General features: G+C 40.6%; 4 protein-coding genes across 6 annotated transcripts; 2 read left to right on the top strand and 2 right to left on the bottom strand.

The window, feature by feature from the left end:
• Positions 1–102: 102 nt before the first annotated feature.
• Positions 103–4,233, bottom strand: wdr12 (WD repeat domain 12). 2 transcript variants are annotated; one of them, XR_013786854.1, is made up of 14 exons: positions 4,064–4,197; positions 3,624–3,718; positions 3,447–3,541; positions 3,247–3,353; positions 3,053–3,168; positions 2,820–2,974; positions 2,687–2,732; positions 2,509–2,591; positions 2,295–2,432; positions 2,108–2,213; positions 1,897–2,029; positions 1,740–1,812; positions 1,257–1,567; positions 104–302 (listed from the first exon to the last, which is right to left on the bottom strand). XR_013786854.1 is itself a non-coding variant. In XM_079459578.1 (13 exons), exons 1-13 carry the CDS (start codon positions 4,102–4,104, stop codon positions 1,490–1,492), a joined length of 1,266 nt encoding a protein of 421 aa, XP_079315704.1. In that variant the 5' UTR covers positions 4,105–4,233; the 3' UTR covers positions 103–1,489. The 2 variants fall into 2 exon arrangements, 1 of the variants encoding a protein (XP_079315704.1); XM_079459578.1 differs by having other exon boundaries at positions 103–1,567; positions 4,064–4,233.
• Positions 4,234–5,757: 1,524 nt separating this feature from the next.
• tcf23 (transcription factor 23) lies at positions 5,758–7,681 on the top strand. The gene is made up of 3 exons (XM_079460271.1): positions 5,758–5,955; positions 6,405–6,686; positions 6,800–7,681. Exons 1-3 carry the CDS (start codon positions 5,860–5,862, stop codon positions 6,926–6,928), a joined length of 507 nt encoding a protein of 168 aa, XP_079316397.1. The 5' UTR covers positions 5,758–5,859; the 3' UTR covers positions 6,929–7,681.
• A 1,085-nt stretch (positions 7,682–8,766) lies between these two features.
• nop58 (NOP58 ribonucleoprotein homolog (yeast)) lies at positions 8,767–14,394 on the bottom strand. Of its 2 annotated transcripts, none has more exons than XM_079460729.1 (15): positions 14,198–14,382; positions 13,608–13,684; positions 13,356–13,408; positions 12,550–12,674; positions 12,183–12,319; positions 11,923–11,987; positions 11,705–11,839; positions 11,415–11,560; positions 11,212–11,338; positions 10,835–11,133; positions 10,573–10,634; positions 10,090–10,229; positions 9,896–10,008; positions 9,660–9,740; positions 8,767–9,589 (listed from the first exon to the last, which is right to left on the bottom strand). In XM_079460729.1, exons 1-15 carry the CDS (start codon positions 14,240–14,242, stop codon positions 9,536–9,538), a joined length of 1,659 nt encoding a protein of 552 aa, XP_079316855.1. In that variant the 5' UTR covers positions 14,243–14,382; the 3' UTR covers positions 8,767–9,535. The 2 variants fall into 2 exon arrangements, with proteins under 2 accessions (XP_079316855.1, XP_079316854.1); XM_079460728.1 differs by having other exon boundaries at positions 8,937–9,589; positions 9,896–10,011; positions 14,198–14,394.
• Positions 14,395–14,689: 295 nt separating this feature from the next.
• sumo1 (small ubiquitin like modifier 1) lies at positions 14,690–18,328 on the top strand. The gene is made up of 5 exons (XM_079460649.1): positions 14,690–15,241; positions 16,224–16,295; positions 16,401–16,478; positions 16,708–16,779; positions 17,237–18,328. Exons 1-5 carry the CDS (start codon positions 15,230–15,232, stop codon positions 17,303–17,305), a joined length of 303 nt encoding a protein of 100 aa, XP_079316775.1. The 5' UTR covers positions 14,690–15,229; the 3' UTR covers positions 17,306–18,328.
• Positions 18,329–19,903: the final 1,575 nt, after the last annotated feature.

The following is a 19,903-nucleotide window of genomic DNA, read 5'->3' as shown; positions in this document are numbered from 1 at the left end:
GCTACCATATGATGGATGATAAACACTGAGCGCGAACACTTACCGCCCCCTGCTGGCTGAATGTATTACAGCACACAGCATAACAGTCCAGGACAAAACCTTATGCATGAACAGATTTCCATTTTTACTTTTCATAAACAACAACGGTAAAAATAATCATTTTACAAAACAAACAAGCCTTAGACAATTGCACAATGTAATATTGTTATAGCCTATATGAAGATCAGAGACCTGGACGAGATCAGACACTGTTAAAGGGGTAGTTCACTCAAAAATATGAATTCTGTCATCATTCATTCACCCTCATGTTGTTTCTAACCTGTATATTTTTCTGTTCCGTTGAATTAAGTCCTCAAGACTTGACTACTGTAATGCACCACTTAGTGTTTGTCCTGCATCATCAATAAACAAACTACAGTTAGTTCAGAAAATACCATCACATAACCCCAATGTTATCAACCCTTCACTACACATCAAGTATCGTATTGACTTTAAAGTTCTTTTAATCACTTATAAAGCCTTAAAGGGTTTAGCCCCTACCTACCTAACAGAGCTTCTATCACACTACAAGCCATCACGCTCTCTAAGATCTCAAAACGCAGGACTTTTGATAATACCTAGAATAACTAAATCCACCAAAGGGGGTCGAGCTTTCTCATACGTAGCCCCTAAACTCTGGAATAACCTTCCTGATACTATTCGAGGATCAGACACACTTGCCCAATTAAAATCTAGATTAAAGACACATCTTTTGAGCCAAACATTCACTTCATGCAAAATATGCTAAATAAACCACCGGGAGACTGCTGACATTAGATATTATTTACTAGAATAATTTAGTTTGTTCTATAAACACCACATACTGTGCTCCGTTTAAACTTTTTGTGTTTTTCAGTGTTTCAAATGTTCTCCTGTAAAGCTGCTTTGGAACAATGCACGTTGTGAAAGGCGCTATATAAATCAAATTGAGCACAGACAGAGATATTTGGAAGAATGTCAGCAGTTTTCTGTTCTGGGACATCACAAAATGAGATATTTTAGAAAAGCAAATCGTTTTGGGCACGTTAGAATAATAAAGTGGTAATTAATGGTATTCAATTATGTCCTGGAACTAAACAATACTGACATTCTTCCACATGTTCTTCTCTGTGTTCAGCAGAACAAAGTCATTTAAACAGGAATGAAATGACATGAGGGTGAATAAATGACGACAGAATTTTCTTTTTTTTCGGGTGAACCATCCCTTTAAGAATCACCATTTATCAAACCACAGATTAAACTGTGCCTCATACATCAACACAAGTTTAAAAAAAAAATTATATCTGACAAATACGCTAAAAGTCATTCTTCTTGTGTTTCGTGCATGAGCTTCTGTGTGTTTTTCTCCGGGTGATGAGGTCTTGTCCGTTTATGGCAGGTTTTACAGTAATAAAAAACATCTGCTTATGGTTCCAGGTTGACACTGATGTCAAATACCGGATGTGTTGTTTTATGCCCCTGCATCAGAAATGCAGGCCGAGTATTTGTATGTGTAGAGTTTGTTATCTGCTCCACCACTCAAAATCAACTAGAGAGAGAAGACAAGATGGAGAAAAGACAGATGGACAGATTTAGTTTTCTTGAACGTTCAAAATGAATCAACCAAACAAATAACCGACTGATCAACATTTAGGTTTGCCAGAAGAGGAAGACTGTGGTCATTTTGTCAGTACACAGACAAATGTGGTTCGATGTTGTACCTCATTCTCTGTCCAGTCTGCACACAGAACTTTGTCTTCGTGGGCAGCAAGATCATAGAGTGGTGCTTTATAACTGTGATGGAAGAGAAAAGGATGATTTACATCCGATGATAAAGACAACAGCAATGACTGACATTGCATCGAGTGAGCTACACACCTTCTGATGTCCCACAGTTTCACCATTTTGTCTAGAGATCCTGAAACCAGCTGCTGCTCGTGGGAAGGAGACCACCTGACCGCCGTCACCCAACCATTATGAGACGTCATAGAGAGGAGAACCAGAGATCCATCTGAAAAACAGGAGGTCGACAGAAGCTGTTAAAATCAGATGATGAGCTGTGTCAGGACATCGTGTGTCTCACGGTCACCTTTAGATCTCGGGTCCCACAGACGCACATGTCTGTCAGTGCTGCCAGAGGCCAAGCGGCGACACAGCGGAGAGTACGTGATGCAGTTAAACACTTTACTGCCCGTCTGCAAAGCAAAAACATCGCTTTGGTCAATCGAATTACTTCTACATTATCCATCCACACAAAAATATTGAGATTCACTCACCAACGTGCTCTTCTGCGAGCCAGTTTCTGCGTCCCAAAGGCGGATGGTGTGATCCCATGATGCACTGCACAGCTCCTCATCCAACCAGAGCACAGAAGACACGGCTTCATTATGACCCGACAATGTCATGAGGGGGGTCTGGAGCAAAAAAATTTAGATATTGACAAGCGTCCTTCCCTCCGTCAATAAAATCACCAAACGTGTAGATACTGACCCGCGTGAGCCCCATCTGCTCCGTCTTTTGCTTTTTGCGGGGTCTGTTCGGTTCCTCCATCTCATCCTCTTCTTCTGTCGGTACTGAGGACAGTAACGACACCGTTAATTATTCCTTCACTGTTTTACTTGAAAAATATATCCGTTTTATTTTTGAGTTACAGATTTGGAAAACGTACCCGCAGACCAAATTTTAAGCATTTTATCCCACGATCCGCTGCAGAACTGAAAGAGTGACGGGCGTATTAGAAATACTTTGTACAAGGCAAAAAATACATCAGTATTTGTCTAAATGAAACGCTATCCACACACTTTCGTCCTGGTGGGATCGACGGCAATCGTGTCGACGCTTCCCGCATGTCCACGGCAACAGTGTCTGGCTTTCACTTTGTTCCTCTCTGAATTCCACTCCCACAGCAGGATGGTTTGATCCAGAGATGCCGTGACAAACACAGAGTTCAGACCATCTAGACGACACACAACTATCAGTTTGACACCATTAAAACACATTATATCAAACTAATACATGACTTTAAAACTCGAACCTCTCTTCACCCAAGACACATCCTTCACAACATCAGTGTGTCCAGCCACGGTCATCACCGCCTTCCCTTCCATCGACCAGATCCGTGCCGTCTTATCATAAGAGCCCGTGAGGATCCTGAACACACATTCATTCAACAGATCGGATCATTTTTGCCTGGCCACAGATCAAACGGTTTTGTGATATAAAACGCACCACTCTGAATCTGCGTGGACAGAGCTGATCCAATCATCATGCATGATGCACTCCTCCGGCTGCGGCGCTGTGAATTTCTCCACGTACTCGATCTCAACTACTTCCTCCTGAACACACACAGATTCACAAATGAGCTCGTACGCAAACACCCATAATCTGCGAGTGTGCCACACAAGGCTGTATTGAATGCGCGGCCGTACCGTTGAGATGTTCTCCGTCTCCATGTGAGTGGCCAGTAAGGTGCGCAGAAACTGCCCTCGAACCAGGAAGTCAAACTCAACATGTTTGTGTCCGGCTGCAAACACAAACAAACACACTGTATGACAGAAAAACATGGTGGCGAAATGACCTAGAAGAAAGATCTGCATTCAGCTCACCATTCTTAACTTCCAACAGTTTATTGATGATTCCACTGAGATCTGACACGCCAGAGGCAGCAGGGATGGAGAAGGGAACATCTTCTATTACATACCTACACACACAGATAAACAGAGTTACTTCATCACGAATTACATCATCATGACATTATTTATTAGTATTAACTACACCTGTATCAACTACATCCACGTGGAAAGCTGAAATTAAACTCTTTATTCGTGTCATTTAAGTTATTTATTTATTACACCAGACACTGAATATAGCAGATGAATGACTCTTGTACACAGTCCATCGCTTAAAATGAATATAAGACACACACTATAAGGACAGATGTTATACATAAACACATGTAGTATTAACACTAGAGATATCTGAGCTCTGCATCTCCGTAACTTATATCAAACCGATTCGTCGTCACGCGCAGTCAAATAATACTCACTTTTTGTTCTCGGTGAAGAATCTGGCTTGCAATTGCGACATTTTGTCTTATTAGACGGAGACTACACAGAAAACGTGTGTTATTACCGGACGACGTCACTTCGCGACCATGTGGTTCCCGGTGTGCGCGTGTGCAAGACATGACAGTCGATCGCAGAGGAGTCGTCGCTCGATGAACGAGATCTTCTCCACTGTTAGGTCTGCGTCGAGCGTCGTCCCCTGAAAATAAAAAACATCAAATATTTTATTGATTTCCAGTGAAAAATAAGCTGTGTATAGACTAAAGTGTGTTAAAGTCACTGCTTAAAAAAACAATGATTTTTTGTATGTAAATCAAACTTTATTTAAAAAGCACTTTCTTTAGAAACACCAAGTGTTTGCCAAAGGGCCATACAAGCATGAGCACACAATATAGTAATATCGACAAGACGAACCATTTAAAAAGTTCGTAAATAAGAAAAGATAAAGTCAGATGAAATAATACAACTATAAAAATTGATTTTTAAACTGGACTTGGTGAGTGTTTGGGCCTCTCTAACATGTAAAGGTCGATTATTTCAAAGTTTAGGCCCCGCCACTGCAAACACATGGTCACCTCTATTCTTTAATCAAGGAAAAGTGGGCGACCTAAGTCCCCTCAACTGTTGTGTTCACTATTATGAACCGTCAGCTAAAACCTTTAGAAAATTATTTTATTTAAAGTGGATCAATTGACATCCACCAGATACATTTCCATCAAAAAACCCAAAACCTTACCAGTGAAAACTCCTGTATAATATCAATTATAACTAATAAATCTAGCAGAATTTCTATTTCAATAGTTTCTATTGTGTTATTGGCAGGGCTGTGTCATTGATAGATTAGATTATTTATTTAGTACTTTTATTAACCTGCTTTTAAAACATTTCTACAAAGAAAAAAGTTTCAATAATGTCTCTATGCTTGGATTAAAAAAAACTAAAAATGTCTGTGTTACAACGTTTGCCATACGGGACAGAAATCTAAATACGTGTTTACTCAAATACTTCAAAGGCCCAAAATTAACCCTTCTTATCCACATTTTAACAAGCTCAATACTCCCTATGTTTCCTCATTTGTTCATATTTAGATACAGCATCAGTCCACTATATAGCTATTGAAAGCAAACATGATATTTTATGTACTTCTGTCTGGACAGTTATGGAAAATTGTGCAAGTCTAGAGAGGAACTTTGCTCCATTTTCCTGCTTTCTTTTTGAAATGGATGTGATGTCTGGTCAACCAGACGGTAAATGTGATGTCATGATGTTTTGCGATACAGTCATGTCCTTCTAATCCCGTTATTGTGTTTGTAAACACTTCCCATAATCCAGATGTCCTTGATAAACCAGGCCCATGCAGTCTGATCAACAGTCGTCACATTGACAGTCGACACAGTAACTCTACATTGTTTGGGTCACGTCGCCCCGGCAGGCCGAGCGGGTCAAGGTTGTGTGTGCTGTGGGTCCACAGCTGCAGGAGGGCTCTCCGCTTTTCCCAAAACCCTTCACGTCTGCCGACCTGCCTGGGGACACCATGCAACTCCCCTGAGTCTGCTCCCTTGGCAGCGAGCGCCCGGGGGAGGCAGGCCGAGAGATAACACAGCGCTTGAAGATCCCCACATTACCTCAGCAGATAAGGCGGAGGGAGGGGGATGGAGCCGAGCGGGGTGGACATCGGGCCTTTGGGTGGAGGAGAGGGCAGAGCACCTCAACGCAACAGGAAGGAGACCCTGGAGCGCTGTCATTTAGAGGTTTGGTGGTCTCACCGCCGGTTCCCATGTCAGAGCGAGCGCAGGGAGAAGCCGGGGCACGGGAGCGAGGAGAGACGGGCCAGCGCACCCAGACATGGACACACAGAGAGCCAAAGAAGTGGGTGAGTACAAGACACAGCAGATGAAGATGGTTAACAGGACTTTTAATTTTTTCATCACGAAGAAAACTTTTGTAAATGTTCAAAAAATCTTGATTTAATTTAACATGATTTCATTGAAATGTCTTTTTTTGTCACTCAAAGTTTACCGAAATTGTTAGAATGTTTTCCCTTACGATAGTGGAATTGAAAGTTTCGGGGATGTAACAACTTTCTAAATATTTTCAATGTAATACTTTAAAATACATTTTGAAATATCGGAGATCAGATTCGTTGCTTTCATAGATGTACACAAAATACTTTTTGTAATATTCCAATTCACCCAAAAGTAAAAATGCTGTCACCATTTTTTAGGAGAAAGTCCTAAAGGTTTGGAATGTCACGAGGGAGAATAAATCATGAAACGATGTTCATTTTTGGCTGAAAATATTGTGCTGTTTTGATGATCTAAGGTAAAGTCCGACTCGGTCATTCCACCAAGGGCATGCAGGTCTCAAAACTCTCCGGAGAATGCGGCGAGAGAGAGGAGTCGTGTGAAAAACCTCAGACAAGCTTTTCATAGCCTTCAGGCTGCCCTGCCGTCTGTTCCTCCTGACACTAAACTCTCAAAGCTGGACGTGCTGGTCCTGGCCACCAACTACATCGCCCACCTGACTGAAACCCTGGACGAGGGCGGAGAGCTGACGGACCACGGCATCAGACCCAGAGCAGAAGGATACCTGCACCCTGTCAAGGTGAATGATTTGGTCGCTTTAAGGACCTTCTCAGTTTATTATTATTAAATAATGTGATAAACTTGGTAAGATGATGTATATTTAATGCTTATATTTTTGATCCTGTCTGACAGAAATGGCCCATGCGCTCTCTTCTCTACTGTGGGACCATGGGAGAACGATTGACAGGTGCACCGGCCAATCAGGAAGCAGCTTGTGTCTCAAACGTGAAAGGTGACATACGGACTGAGAAGACGTCTTAATACTAAACGTGTTTTATAAACAGGTCATATGTTATTTGATAATCTGTTGTTACACATGTAAATAGGATGTGTTTTATCACACACTAGATATTTCAATTATTTACACACTAGATATTTAGTTTATTTAGATTAGATTATTTACACATTATGTAACTTGTATTGTGATAAATTGCAAGTTTAATTGTATAGACATTTTAAGCGATCTTGATAAGAAACAGCATCTGAAATGCTGTTCAGAGCTCAAGGAGGCCAAGATGACCTAATCCACGTTACTTATAATAAATCCTACAGCCCTTACTGTGCTAAATACAACCATTCAGGTTTTTTCTACAAATAATTGTTCCTTACGATATGTAGCTAACACGAAGACGATACTATTTGTCATGAACTCTTATATCCCATAGAATAAAAAGTGCTAATCTCAATCAAATGTCAGCAAAGGCTTCAAAAATCTGCTTCATTTGTTGAATGTTTTACCTATTTAAAACCTTATCTCTCTTCATTTGCTGTTATCTTGGACTGTTTGGGTTTAATATCTGTTTTGCGCTTGATAGTAATAAAATGAATGGAAGGGAGGATTGTTATAGGGAACACTTGGCAACCACACACGAATGATGGAGAACCCCCATGTCCTCTTAATCATAGGCAATACATTACATCCAAAAACACAGATTATTCATTATTTGTTTAACTGAGCAAATCCCAAACAATCACTCCAAATACATATGCGTTGCATAATAAACTTGATATTACAAGAAATATAAAGCTTTGAATGTTCTTATGGTGATAACTTGTTACACAAAATATTTGTTAGGATGGACTTGTGCTAGGAATGGGGAAGGAAATCCAATCTTTATGACCATGTCAACGCTTAGTTTGTGTGATTCATTGGAGTCTTTGATCCGATCATCCACCTCGGCACTTAAGATTGTTGGATATTTCATGCAAGAAACAGTGTGACTTGCAAACGGCATTCTGCGTTTTTTCTCATAACTTTTAATTGTACGTTTTTAATAATATCTTTCAACAAAACCTGATTTAGTCAAAATCTCATTGTAAATGGTGTCGTTTCAGCATTTTAAGCACTTGGGATCTTGCTCTTGAATTTTAGTTTTGGGCTCATTCACACTATTTCCTTTAGTAAAAAAACAAAGCAACAACCATCCTGATTTCTTCACATTCAGAGTCTGAGGTTTTTGCACAACATGTGCTCTCATCCATAAGAACCGGTCAAGGCAAACTCTATAAATCTGTCTGAAGTCTCAGATAAAGTCTTTTTTACTCATATTAATAGCCAAAGTTATCCAGAGAGAACCGCGCTACTAAGGCAAGGGTTAGAGAAGCAGAGAAACTTCTGCCACCAAAATAAACCCTTCTCACCATTTAAGGCCGGTTGTGATGCTTAGCTCATGATGAATCAATGAATAATGGTATTTAAAAAAAAAACAAGTTGCAGTTAAAACCGTATCGGTTTTACATGATTGACACAATTGAGACAGAAAAAATTTGTAAAAATGTTTTCCCTGAAAAATTCATTGTCATCTTAAGTATTTAATAAACTAAAAATTTAAATTAATCCACAGATAACAGATTTGTGGGTAGTGATGTATATAACCTGAATAAATAACCCACTGAGTGATTATAATTTTTTATTATATTTCAAAATAATAAATTTAAAAGTTGTGATTATAGTTTCGGTTCAGGGGGTCGATGGATTGTAATCAGTCACTTCCTCTCATGTTATGAACATCTCCCGCTCATTAAACCCGTTATACACGCTCGTGACAAGCTAAATTTATGCTGTATTTTGGCCAAGTTTCTTCACTTGGCCTAATGTTACTGGAAAAAGCCAAGAGGAGGAACCAGTCAGGAATGTAAAACACACAAATAAAACATGAGGCACTCCATCCTAACATGTGTCTAAACGTCCTCATGATCCGGATATTCATATGCAACATTGTATTTCCTCTTTGGAATTCAGATCATCTGTAATGAAATCCACTGGATTAAAAACAAAGTCTTTTTAATTAAAACAGACCAAGTGTATGATCACAGATTAGTACGAACCGCCCATTTGGCAAAGTTCAATGGCTGATATCCCAGCAAGATGTTTCTACACTACAAATCAATGTTACACTTTGTGTCGACAGTGAAAGAAAATGACTTGATCGTGTTTCAGAGCAAAACTGAATAAAAGAGCCCACATGCAGGAATACAGAAACATACAGTTTTTAATAATCCTGAGACACATACAACTCATTCTTACGTCACAGATCTCGCTCATCGCAGTGATTTCTTTTTATAATACGACCACATACTGGCTTTAAACTAAAAACATTTGTCTATGAAAATAGACAAACCAACGTAACTGTATGATCTGGTAAAGTTTAACACGAAGCTCACAGAAAAAAGTAAGAAATTATAAATCTTGTTTTTTCTCTTTCAAATCGAGTAATAGACAGACGAAACGTATCCGTTCACAGTCTGCAGAAAGTGTCGACTTGGCTTGAAACACAAAGAGATGTGACATGTCCAGAAACACTATAAAACATTTTATATACAAGTTCTTAAAGAAAAATAATCGTTTTTAAAAAGTCCCGAGTCCTTCTACTCGTCCTCTTCTTTAACCCGTTTCTTCTTTTTCTTCTTCTTTTCTGTCGTCTATAAAAAAACATGTTTTAGGACCTCGCAATATAATCGTCTATATAAATGTAGAGATCTGGTATCTCACCTCTTCCGCCGGCTCCTCTGCCTCCTCTTTCAGCTCCTCCTCAGCTGCTCGCTTTTCCTTCTTTTTCTTTTTTCCTGACGTCTGTAAAATGCAGGAAATGTACACGTTTAAATGCAAGTTCTTATGATCACGTTCAGGCTCCAGATAAGGTGTAGTTAATCATATTAACAGCCCAACGTCAGTAAATCAATGATTCAGGATTAAAGAGTTTTAAATGAGAAATTAACTCCACTCACCGTCTCCGCCGTACTGACAGCCGTCTCCTCCTCCTCCTCTTTGGGTTCCTCCTCCGCTTTCCTCTTTTTCTTTTTCTTCTTCGGCGTCTCACTTTCCGCGGGGGCTTCTGCCTCTGCTGACATTCATTTTCATTTAACGATCATCTGCATTTATCATGCCAGCGTGCGGTGTGTTGTGATGTATGCATGTTTACCTTCTGGGGTTTCTCTCTTCACTTTCTTGGCTTTGGTCTCTACGGGCTTCTCTTCCTCGTCCCCTTCCTCTACCTCTTCAATCTTCCTCTTCTTTGAAGGAATCGTTGAGTCGCCGGACGGGTCGTATATTTTTACATCACTGGCGATATAAAATTATTAAAATTTTAATTAGTATATATACAATAATTCATTGATGTTAACAATTTTATATTGATTTTAATCTTGTAATTATGATCTGGCAACTATGTAATAACGACGATAAGCAACAAAATATCTGTATATGAAGAGTTTGTGTGTAATTATGTCATGTTTTTATAGTGTTTTAATGTGCAAGTTAGCTGTATTTTTTGAGTTCTTGCGAACTGCAGTTTGATTGATAATAAAAAAAGTGTAATTTCATTTCTGAACGAAACTCTTCATATTTAAACAAACAATTTTGGCAAGATCATATCAAAGAACGATTTGTGAAAGAACACGCTCACCTCTTGTGTTGATATTTATCAGCCTTTGCCAAAGCTTTGCCGGTTCCACTGATGCGTCTGATCTGAAACACAGACACAAAACACATTAGCACCACTACTTAAATAAAAAAACCTGATTCATCATCCAGATGTTCAAGCTCAGATGAGATAGTGACTTATAACCCACAGGGTGCATTCAGGATATGACATGTAGCCATCATCATCACTGCTTGAGATCAGAAATTAAACATGGACACTCTCCACACATCAGCCCCCGACTCACCCCTTTCTCCTCCAGGTAGCGTAACCGGGCCTCCAACTTGGCTCTGTTCTCCACGGCCATTTCTACGTTGGAGTCTTCTCCCAGGGCGTCGTAACGGATGGCCAGGGCAGTTTTTGCAGCCAGCATTCTGGAGATCTTTCCCTTGTTCTTCGCTGTGGTCTGGCCCACCAGTGAGGCGTGGTAGATGAGACCGTATTTGGGCGTATCACGGCGGGTTTTCAGAGCGCGAAAGAGAGCTTTCTCAGCACCGAGGATCTGTACGGTGGATGCTGGGTGCTTGGCCAAGTTCAGCAGGGATCCTGATGAAACGTTAAAATGTCAAGTTGGAAAGGCCACAGTGTGTCTGATGGGATGTTTCATCACTTCTGGCCACTTACCTGCATGAGATATGAGACGGGCTCCCACCAACTCTCCCACCATGACCGTCAGATTGGGCGCAATAGCCATCATGCGGTTCTTCAGATAATCGTAGAGCTGCGTGCGATATTCTGAGATTTCAATCACCTGGAGGAAGAAAAAAGCAGCATGAATAAACAAGTCACGGCAGTTATAAGTGATTTGATTTGTTTCTCCAGCACACCTGGTCACACAGGTGCATGATGTTGAAGATGTCCTCCTCGGACACTTCTGTTCCCATGGAGATCTCTGCTGCAAGTTTCACCTCCGCCTCGATATCCTCTGATAGAAGATCAGACAGGTCTGTCGAGCTCACATTTGTGCGATCACCTACGTGTTTAAAATAAGAAAGTATACGTCAATGTGATTTTAAACTCCTGTGCATCCTAAAGCAAACTGAATGCACTACATATTGACGTAATCCAAAAACCCTAATGTGCTATTTTAACGTCCCCATACATCCCAAACACTCACCAATCTTGCGGACGCTGTTGCAGTACGCCAGGTTATCTGTGACGATCTTGCCGAGTTCTGGGAAGTGCCAGCCATACCATTCTCGACACCGCATGATGTAGTTATTGAGCTCTTTATCCAGATCATCCAGCAGGGCTACACATGAACACCACAGACGGTCATCACAGATCTTTTCAATGCTTAAGCCTGTTCAAACATGTAATAAAACGTGTCCTTACAGATAGCTTGGACGATCATGGTGTCCACCTTGTCTGGACTGAACTTCAGCTTGTACCGGGAAAGACTGGGAAGAAGAGACAAACTGAAGTGAATAACTGTTTTATGATTGAGCATGTGGATCATATGAATAGCTGCTCGGAGGGTCTCAGTGGTAGTGACGAATGCTGATGAACATCCTCATAAAAGTCAGGCAGCAGAATTTAATCATTGACCGGCGCTCATGATACTGGATCAGTTCAAACTTGTGCGAAGAACCAACCTGTGAGCCAAACCGAGAGACATGGCGCTGATCTCTTTTGCGGGCAGACCTGTGATGAGCCCCTCCATCTGATTCCTGATGCCCCTCATGAGCTCGGCCACAGCGGGACTGTGCACACAGCTCAGGTTCATCTTATCCTGCAGGGGGCAACAGAGAGCGAGTCTAAGCAAAACGAGTCTTGTAACAGGAGGGAAATATTAAATTCTCATTTTAACCATTTAACCAAACAAGCTCAGATGAGATAGTGACTTGAAAAGCCTCATTATTATTCAGCAACATGACAAAGGTCATCATCATCACTGCTTGTAATGTTTTATCATTGATGCAGATTTCTGTGCAATATAGAGAGCCCGCCGCCCGTCTGTACCTTGATGACTCCTCCGAGTTTAGCATCATTGATGGCCAGCTGTTCATGAGCCTCTTTGGCCACAACTTTCTTGAGAATCTTCTTCAGGCTCTTCCCAAGTTTCCCCTCCACCATCGCTGTGATCGCTTCATTGACATAAGAAATGGACACGTTCAGCTTTAAAATCGCTTTAGGTAATGTTCTTGTCAAAGAAATTCAAACAAAAGCTTGTGGTCTCAGCGGTAGTGACGAATGTTGGTGGTTAACTTCACGCTTGGGTCAGAAGCCATGATACATCACAGACACACAGCTGATGTTTAAACGGCATTGAAGGACGTATGAATCACCAACGTATGAATATTCATCACTTCCATATCCTCATATTGATACAAAACTGTATGTCCTATCCCCGAACACACAAGATGTTTAGAAGAAAATTGATAAACAACCAACACTGAGCCTCGATTGTCTTCCATTGAATGAACACTGAGTTCCACAGAGGCAAGACTCACATAGGTTTACAAACACATGGCTGACGGGACTTTGGAGTGATCTTTCCCCCCATTACTTTGCTCTGTTAAACAAAATACATTTTGAAGAACAGCAACAGTTCTGGGGCACTTTTGACTAAAATTTTATTTTTTCATACTGTGGGAGTCAATGGCGGTTATAATCATTCTTCCAAATATCTTTCTCGGTGTTCATCAGAACAAATAAATGTATACAGATCTGGAACGACTCGAAGGTGAGGAAATGAGAATTTTCATTTTTGGTAAAGTATCACTCGAAGGTAAAAGTGCATGAATCCATCACGATACCAACATTACCTGCAAGAGCTTCGGTCGTGTCCTGGAACTTCTCAAAGTGCTTCAGCTTCACACTAAAAGAAACGCAAAGCTTTTAACAACCGGCAAACGACCAAGATCATAAACAGATTTCAGAAGATTAAGTTTGCACTTTCAAAGAGAAGCATCATGATAATCTCCAGTTATTTGAAGGTTTACACGAGCATGAATGCACAAATTCACTTTCCACGTTCAAATGTCATTGTTCATTTGTGAGATGTGTGTAAAACTCACACTTTGTTGGCTTTTTCTGGCGTCTCAAACTCCTTCCACAGGCTATCCACCTGCTGGAGTTTCTGCTCATCCAGAACCTTTAAAAGCAGAAGACAAGCGTGTCAGAAAACACGAGGAAATAAAACACACAATTCACGCATCATGCTCACATCAACCCCTCATGTCTGAGACCACGCGGACCGTCACATTTACTCACAGCATATGTTGCTTCTCTCGTTAAAACCCGAACAAAAGCTCAAAACAATGCGCGGAAATAACACGACACTTTCACGTCTGATCGATCTTAACGTGGAACCGCAGGCGCTGAAGTTTTCTTAAGTTCGGTTCAGAAGACACAACGTGGCCAAGGCCCACATGGCTCACACGCTCCCAAGAAATCCTAAAAACGCTTAAAAAAGCTCAACTATAATAGTTAAACTGATATAACGCACGCGATCACGAAACGATTTGCGATCTGCGAGACCCTCGTGGACACTTTAATTTGATATCATTGCTAACAGCGCCGGCTAGCTAACGGTGCGTGCAAAATCATCGCGAATAACTTCAAAAAGACACTTTGATCCTTTTCTAAACATCACAAATATGCTTACCTTAAAAATGGCATAGCCGGCGGCGGTTTCAAACAACACTAACATTCTGAAATAGTTGTTAATGCGCTAATCGGACTGAGCTCTGTCTCCACATCGAGAGCTTCCGCCGCAAGAGTTTGTCTCCACGAGGTGCACATGCGGGCGGTCTGCGCATGCGCTCCACCACCAAATATGCGCGCATGTGCAGGAAGTCTCACTGGATGAAATGACTGTTCTTCTTCAGTTTCTGTGCTCTTTGGTTTTATTTGGGTGTGTTGCGGTGTTGAACAATGTTGCATTTTTACAGTCAGAATCATTTCCATTTGCATTCGTCAGAAAATGAAAATGCAGTTTCGTACGTTATTAATTTATGTGAATAAACTTGACAACTTTTGGGCAAAACACAAGGCAAACAAAGCGAGTTATCCAACTCAAATAAAGAAAGAGCGTGATGGAAAATGTAACGGACTCCACGTTGACTGCTAAATAGTACGTCAACGTCACCGCCATATTGGAGAAGTCCAGATTGTTTCATAAACACATGTGCGCGAACGGAGAAGCTGCGTTTATTTTCTGAACAAAATCACAGTCACGTTTACATTAATAATTCAAATTCAATGCTTGACAAGCTGAGTTTTTACACATCTTTCTGACTAGATCCTTACCGCAATGAATGCGCAACTAGAGAGGTCGTTTTTTGTATCCTATGCAGATGTTTAAACTTTTTAAATCTGTTGACAAATGTAAACGATCTTGTGTTCTTTAATCACTAAAGCCCACCGGTCGTCCGTTCACTTGTACGTGTTTATAAATGTCAGTCTTGCCCTTTACAATATGGCGGCGCCGTTGACCCATCGCAGCAACGGGCCAAAGTTCTTAATGAGGGTGAACGACTCTGCGTGGTCGGAAGTCCCGCCCCTTTCCAATGACGTTAGCGGCGCAGTGTTGTGAGTCTGCTGGTAGGAAAACCTCACATTACAGAACATCACACTTCAATATTCAAACCAAACAAGAGTTCCTTCATTAAACAGAAGCTGCCCGCTGCCGAACATCATGTCAGACACGGTAAGATCAAACCTGTAAATCTCGAGCTGGTGTGAAAGACGGATGAAAATAAAGGGCCCATCTGTAGCCTCTCTGTGTTCTCATGGCTAACTGTTAACTGACTCTGGGTGGGAAAGTCGTGCTGAATATTATTAAGCTCCAGGGAATTTAAACGCCATTTAATGCGTTTTCTCTCTTTTGTTCTTTTAACTGATATGGTGAACTTTGAAAAGCAGCTAATGGTTTTCTTACCCCTTATGTTTAGCATGTGTGCTATAATGCTAGTTAGCTTCTCTGGGCCCTGAAAACTAAGTTCATGTTGATTTGAGCTGATGGGCCACACTGAGCATCATTTTTACAAACATTTATCAGAAAACATCCCTGTTGTGTTTGGTTACTGTCACTGTGCCTGTAAACACAACCAGACGTGTTAACATCTGACTGTCCTCTTCATAGACCAAAGATTTGATCAAATGATGATGTGTATTTGTATCCACAAAATACAATTAAATCCACGTGCTAGTGTAATGTTTGATGAAGCACACTTGCATTCTTTTTCTTAAAAAAGAAGTCCTGGAATGATAAAGAAAGGCAAAATATGTGATACTTACTACTCTGTTAACACCCTTTGAGATGGACTTTAAGGTTCTTAACAAACGTGTCTTTTGGGATGTTCATTTATAATCTTTTACATGTAATATTTTCTTTCTTCATCATTCTGATATTTCTCTCTCCAGAAAGAGACAAAAGTTTTGCTTGATTTGACACTGAATCACTATGGAGAGCACCGGACAATGCAGAATACAATTAGACATACTGTACAAATTATACACAACATATATACAAAACTATATACATTATAGACAGACTTGACCTAATGCAGTATAGCAGCTGATGGTACTAGAGATGATTCTTTTGTTACAGTGCAGTATATTAGAGTCTCGTCAAGTTTAGTTTGGAGGATTTTCAATTATACTGAATGGCTTTTCATTTACTTTAACAGGAGACCAAGCCCTCAAGTGATGGAGGTGACAAGAAGGATGGAGAATATATCAAGCTGAAAGTGATCGGTCAGGTAAACACAGGATCTTTCCACTGGAATGATGATGACTAAATCAGACAGGGCACATGACTGATCGCTCTGAAAACTAACACGCTGTCATGTCATTTCATTTTGCAGGACAATAGTGAAATTCACTTTAAAGTGAAGATGACGACACATTTAAAGAAGCTGAAGGAATCCTACAGTCAGAGACAGGTGAAACTTCTCTAGTGCATGTACATTTCTCATAAGGGATGTAAAATAAAGACTGTCTGTTCCTGTATGTCCGCATCAACCCGCCACAAGATGCCCAAACTAATGGGATAGATGGTCAGCTCAACATAGTTGTTGCATAGACATTAGAAATGATTTAAGTCACTTTGTGTCAAGTGTTTTGAACTCAAAGCTGATGTCTTGTTGAAATTCTTATTTTTATTTAACACAGGGTGTACCCATGAACTCTCTAAGGTTTCTTTTCGAGGGTCAGAGAATTGCAGACAACCAGACCCCAAAAGAGGTAAAATGTACAGTTACATTTAATATACAGCTGCGGAAAGAATAAAGATACCATTCCAAATGTTCATGTTATCATCATTTCTAGATGTTTTGTAGTCATTTCAGTCCAGTGTCTGTGGAAATTAAACCAAATCAAACCTATTTTTGGGTGAACTGTGCCTTTAAGCTCAACTGATGGCAATGACAACTCTTAGGTTGTTGAGTTTGAGTACCAGGGAACAAAAAAAGACCTTTTCCATGCATGGAAGTAATCAAGCAATTTAGATTTCATTCTAAAGCTTTATTGATGAGTTGATTTTGATACAGCGGTAGACTGTATGTTTGATCAGTTTTGGTGTTATCTGGCAATTGAAGCCATGACATTGCTGTTGTTGCAGCGCCACTTTTGAAGAGCTCTATAAGCATAAACAGACAAATCAAACATGGCCATTATCACCATATCCTTCTATTTCTTTCAGCTGGGAATGGAGGATGAAGATGTGATCGAGGTGTATCAGGAACAGACCGGAGGCTGCTGGAACGACTAGACCTTTATTTTCGAGCTCTTTATTTTTATTTTGTATGTATGACATTTATTTCTTCTGTTTCCTTCTGGCCTCACCGGAGCGGGACACAGACAAACCATCTGGATCAAATCGATGTTCATTCAGAGCGAAGGAATTGGGGGGGTGTTAATTAATGAGTGTGCAAAGTGTGACGGCTTAATAGAGAATGTTTCTCCATCCACACCCCTCTTTCATCTTCCTCTGTCTCTTTTGCTCATCCCTGCCCCTGTCTTAAAGGATTCTGTTCATACGCTGCGAGCTAAATAAAGTATCTCCCTTTACTTTTAACTGATGAGTGATCAAAGGCTGAATCACACAAACAACAAATCAAGACAAAGATGTGATGGCATTGTTTAACTGGACGTTGTTTTTCATCCGAATCTTATTTCATATTTCTTTGGTTTTGACCTTTCTCCACAATGTGTCAAAGTGAAGCTTTATTCTACCATCAACACATCTGAAAAAACAGTATTTTAGAACAAGATGTTTGGAAGTGGCTTATTTATGTGAAGTTATTGTCAGTTGAGGTTCTAGAAGTGTCAAATGTTATATCCTCTGATTATACGTGTCTTCAGCAGCTACACTTCATTTGCGCTCTGTGAATATCAAGCGAGAGGTCACTGTATTGTCATTTCTTTCATATTTTGGTTTTGCATGTTTTGTTGTATGTATAAGAATATGTTGTCTCCCGCTCTATACGTAGACTAGGATATTTAGCTCTTCTTTCAGTCACAGTAATGGACACACGGCACCAAACCTGAATGGTCATGAGATGAATTATAAATGTGTTGTTTGATTCTCAGGGGCATACGTCACATGCACAGCAGAAATACAGCAACTTCGTCACTGTGCATTCGCTCAGATTTACTTCTCAAACACTGTTATATATTTTTTAAATTCTATGCGTGAGAGGAGTGAAATTTGATCCAGATGGTTTTGTGGATATAGGAGAATTTTTACTTTGCTTTTGTCTTGTTTTTTTTTAAATAAAATGTGTCAAAACAGCACGTGCAGATCTTTTGGGGTTATTCCATTGGTGTACACTAGATGGCAGTCACTCTTAAAGTTACAATGATAATAAACTTGATGGGGCCTCAGTCATGGACAGGTGAACGTGTTTGTTAGTCCTCTGAGTCTCTGTCCCTAAAGTAACAGTTTACCCATTCATGAAAATGATTTAATCATTTATTCACCCTCGTGTCATTGAAAACATGACTTTCATCTGCAGAACACAAAAGAATATCGAACAAATTGAACCCCGTTGACTTTCATTGTACATACGCAAAACCACAGAGACATTTCTCAAAATATCTTCTTTTGTGTTCCTATGAAGGAAGAGTCACATACAGATTTTGAACAACATGCAGGGGAATAAATAATGACAGAATTTGTATTTTCTACCCGAAACTATCCCTTATGTGAATGATGTACTAAAATGTATATTTCAACTGCTCGCTGAATTCCGCAAAAAGTCGGAGAAAACCTTGTGACAATCCATTGCTCTACACAGCTACACTACTTTCCAAAGTGATTGCTTCAGGAATCTCAGTGTAATTATGGGATTGAATTCATCCACTGGCTGATGACATCAGGTGCCTTATCCTGACCTGGACGTGATTACCAAAATGCCTTGTAAACACTTGTACGTTGTGTGTCATGATTCACAGGAACCAAAGATCACAAATATTTCATCCAAACTGAATAAATCTCTCTGTGATTCAGTGTGTTTGCAGCGCTACAGTGAAAGACACAAATGTTACGACTCTAGTTCTGCTGAACATCAGCATGGAGAGAGAAAGAGAGGGCTGTACGGAGAGATTGTTTATTTTAAGTGTCTGGTTCCAGGAAGGCCCCACTATTAATGCAGGGGGGAAAGAGAGCGGTTTTGTGTGTGTGTGTCGAGCCGGGGGTCCGAAACATGGTTTCGGAAAACAGCAGATGGATAAAAGGATGCGATACGGATAGGTGAGCGATGAGATCGAGTTCTTGTGAACAAGAGGAAAAGTCGGTGTTGAACTGTGTGTCAGTATGAGGCATACAAAGACCTCACACTACTTTACGGGACTTTCGTGGAACGTTCGCTGTTAGCTGGGACAGTGAGGGTTTGTGTTTGGCATTCAGACACAACGCACATGTTACATATGTGCTAGTTTTTAAGGCACCACGCTTTTTTCATGTAGGGGCCTCTGCTATAACCGAACCCCAGCGGGACGATCCAGTTTCTGTGCCTGGGATACTGCACCTCCAAAAGCCCTAACCACTACCAGATGAGTGGAGGAGGGGCTGGCGTGTGTTTTTAAGGGGGGAAGGGGTGCGGATCACCTATGAGCTCATATCTTCAGCCATATATATCCAGATTGAAGACGTGCATTTTTCCAAAGAGGTCATGAGGGTCAGCGCTGTTATTGACTATATACGCAAAGAGGGCATTTACATAGAAGTCCTAAAGGCACAGCAGTAAAATAATGGGCTGATGGGATAATTCACCGGGTGTGTGACTCTTTCTTCAGCGGAACACAAAAGAAGATATTTTGAGAAATGTCACAGTGGTTTTGCGTCTACAGTGGAAGTCTGTGGGGT

This window comes from Barbatula barbatula (assembly GCF_947034865.1).
Source record: "Barbatula barbatula genome assembly, chromosome: 7".
NCBI lineage: Eukaryota > Metazoa > Chordata > Actinopteri > Cypriniformes > Nemacheilidae > Barbatula > Barbatula barbatula.
This window is presented reverse-complemented; position numbering and strand designations above follow the sequence as displayed.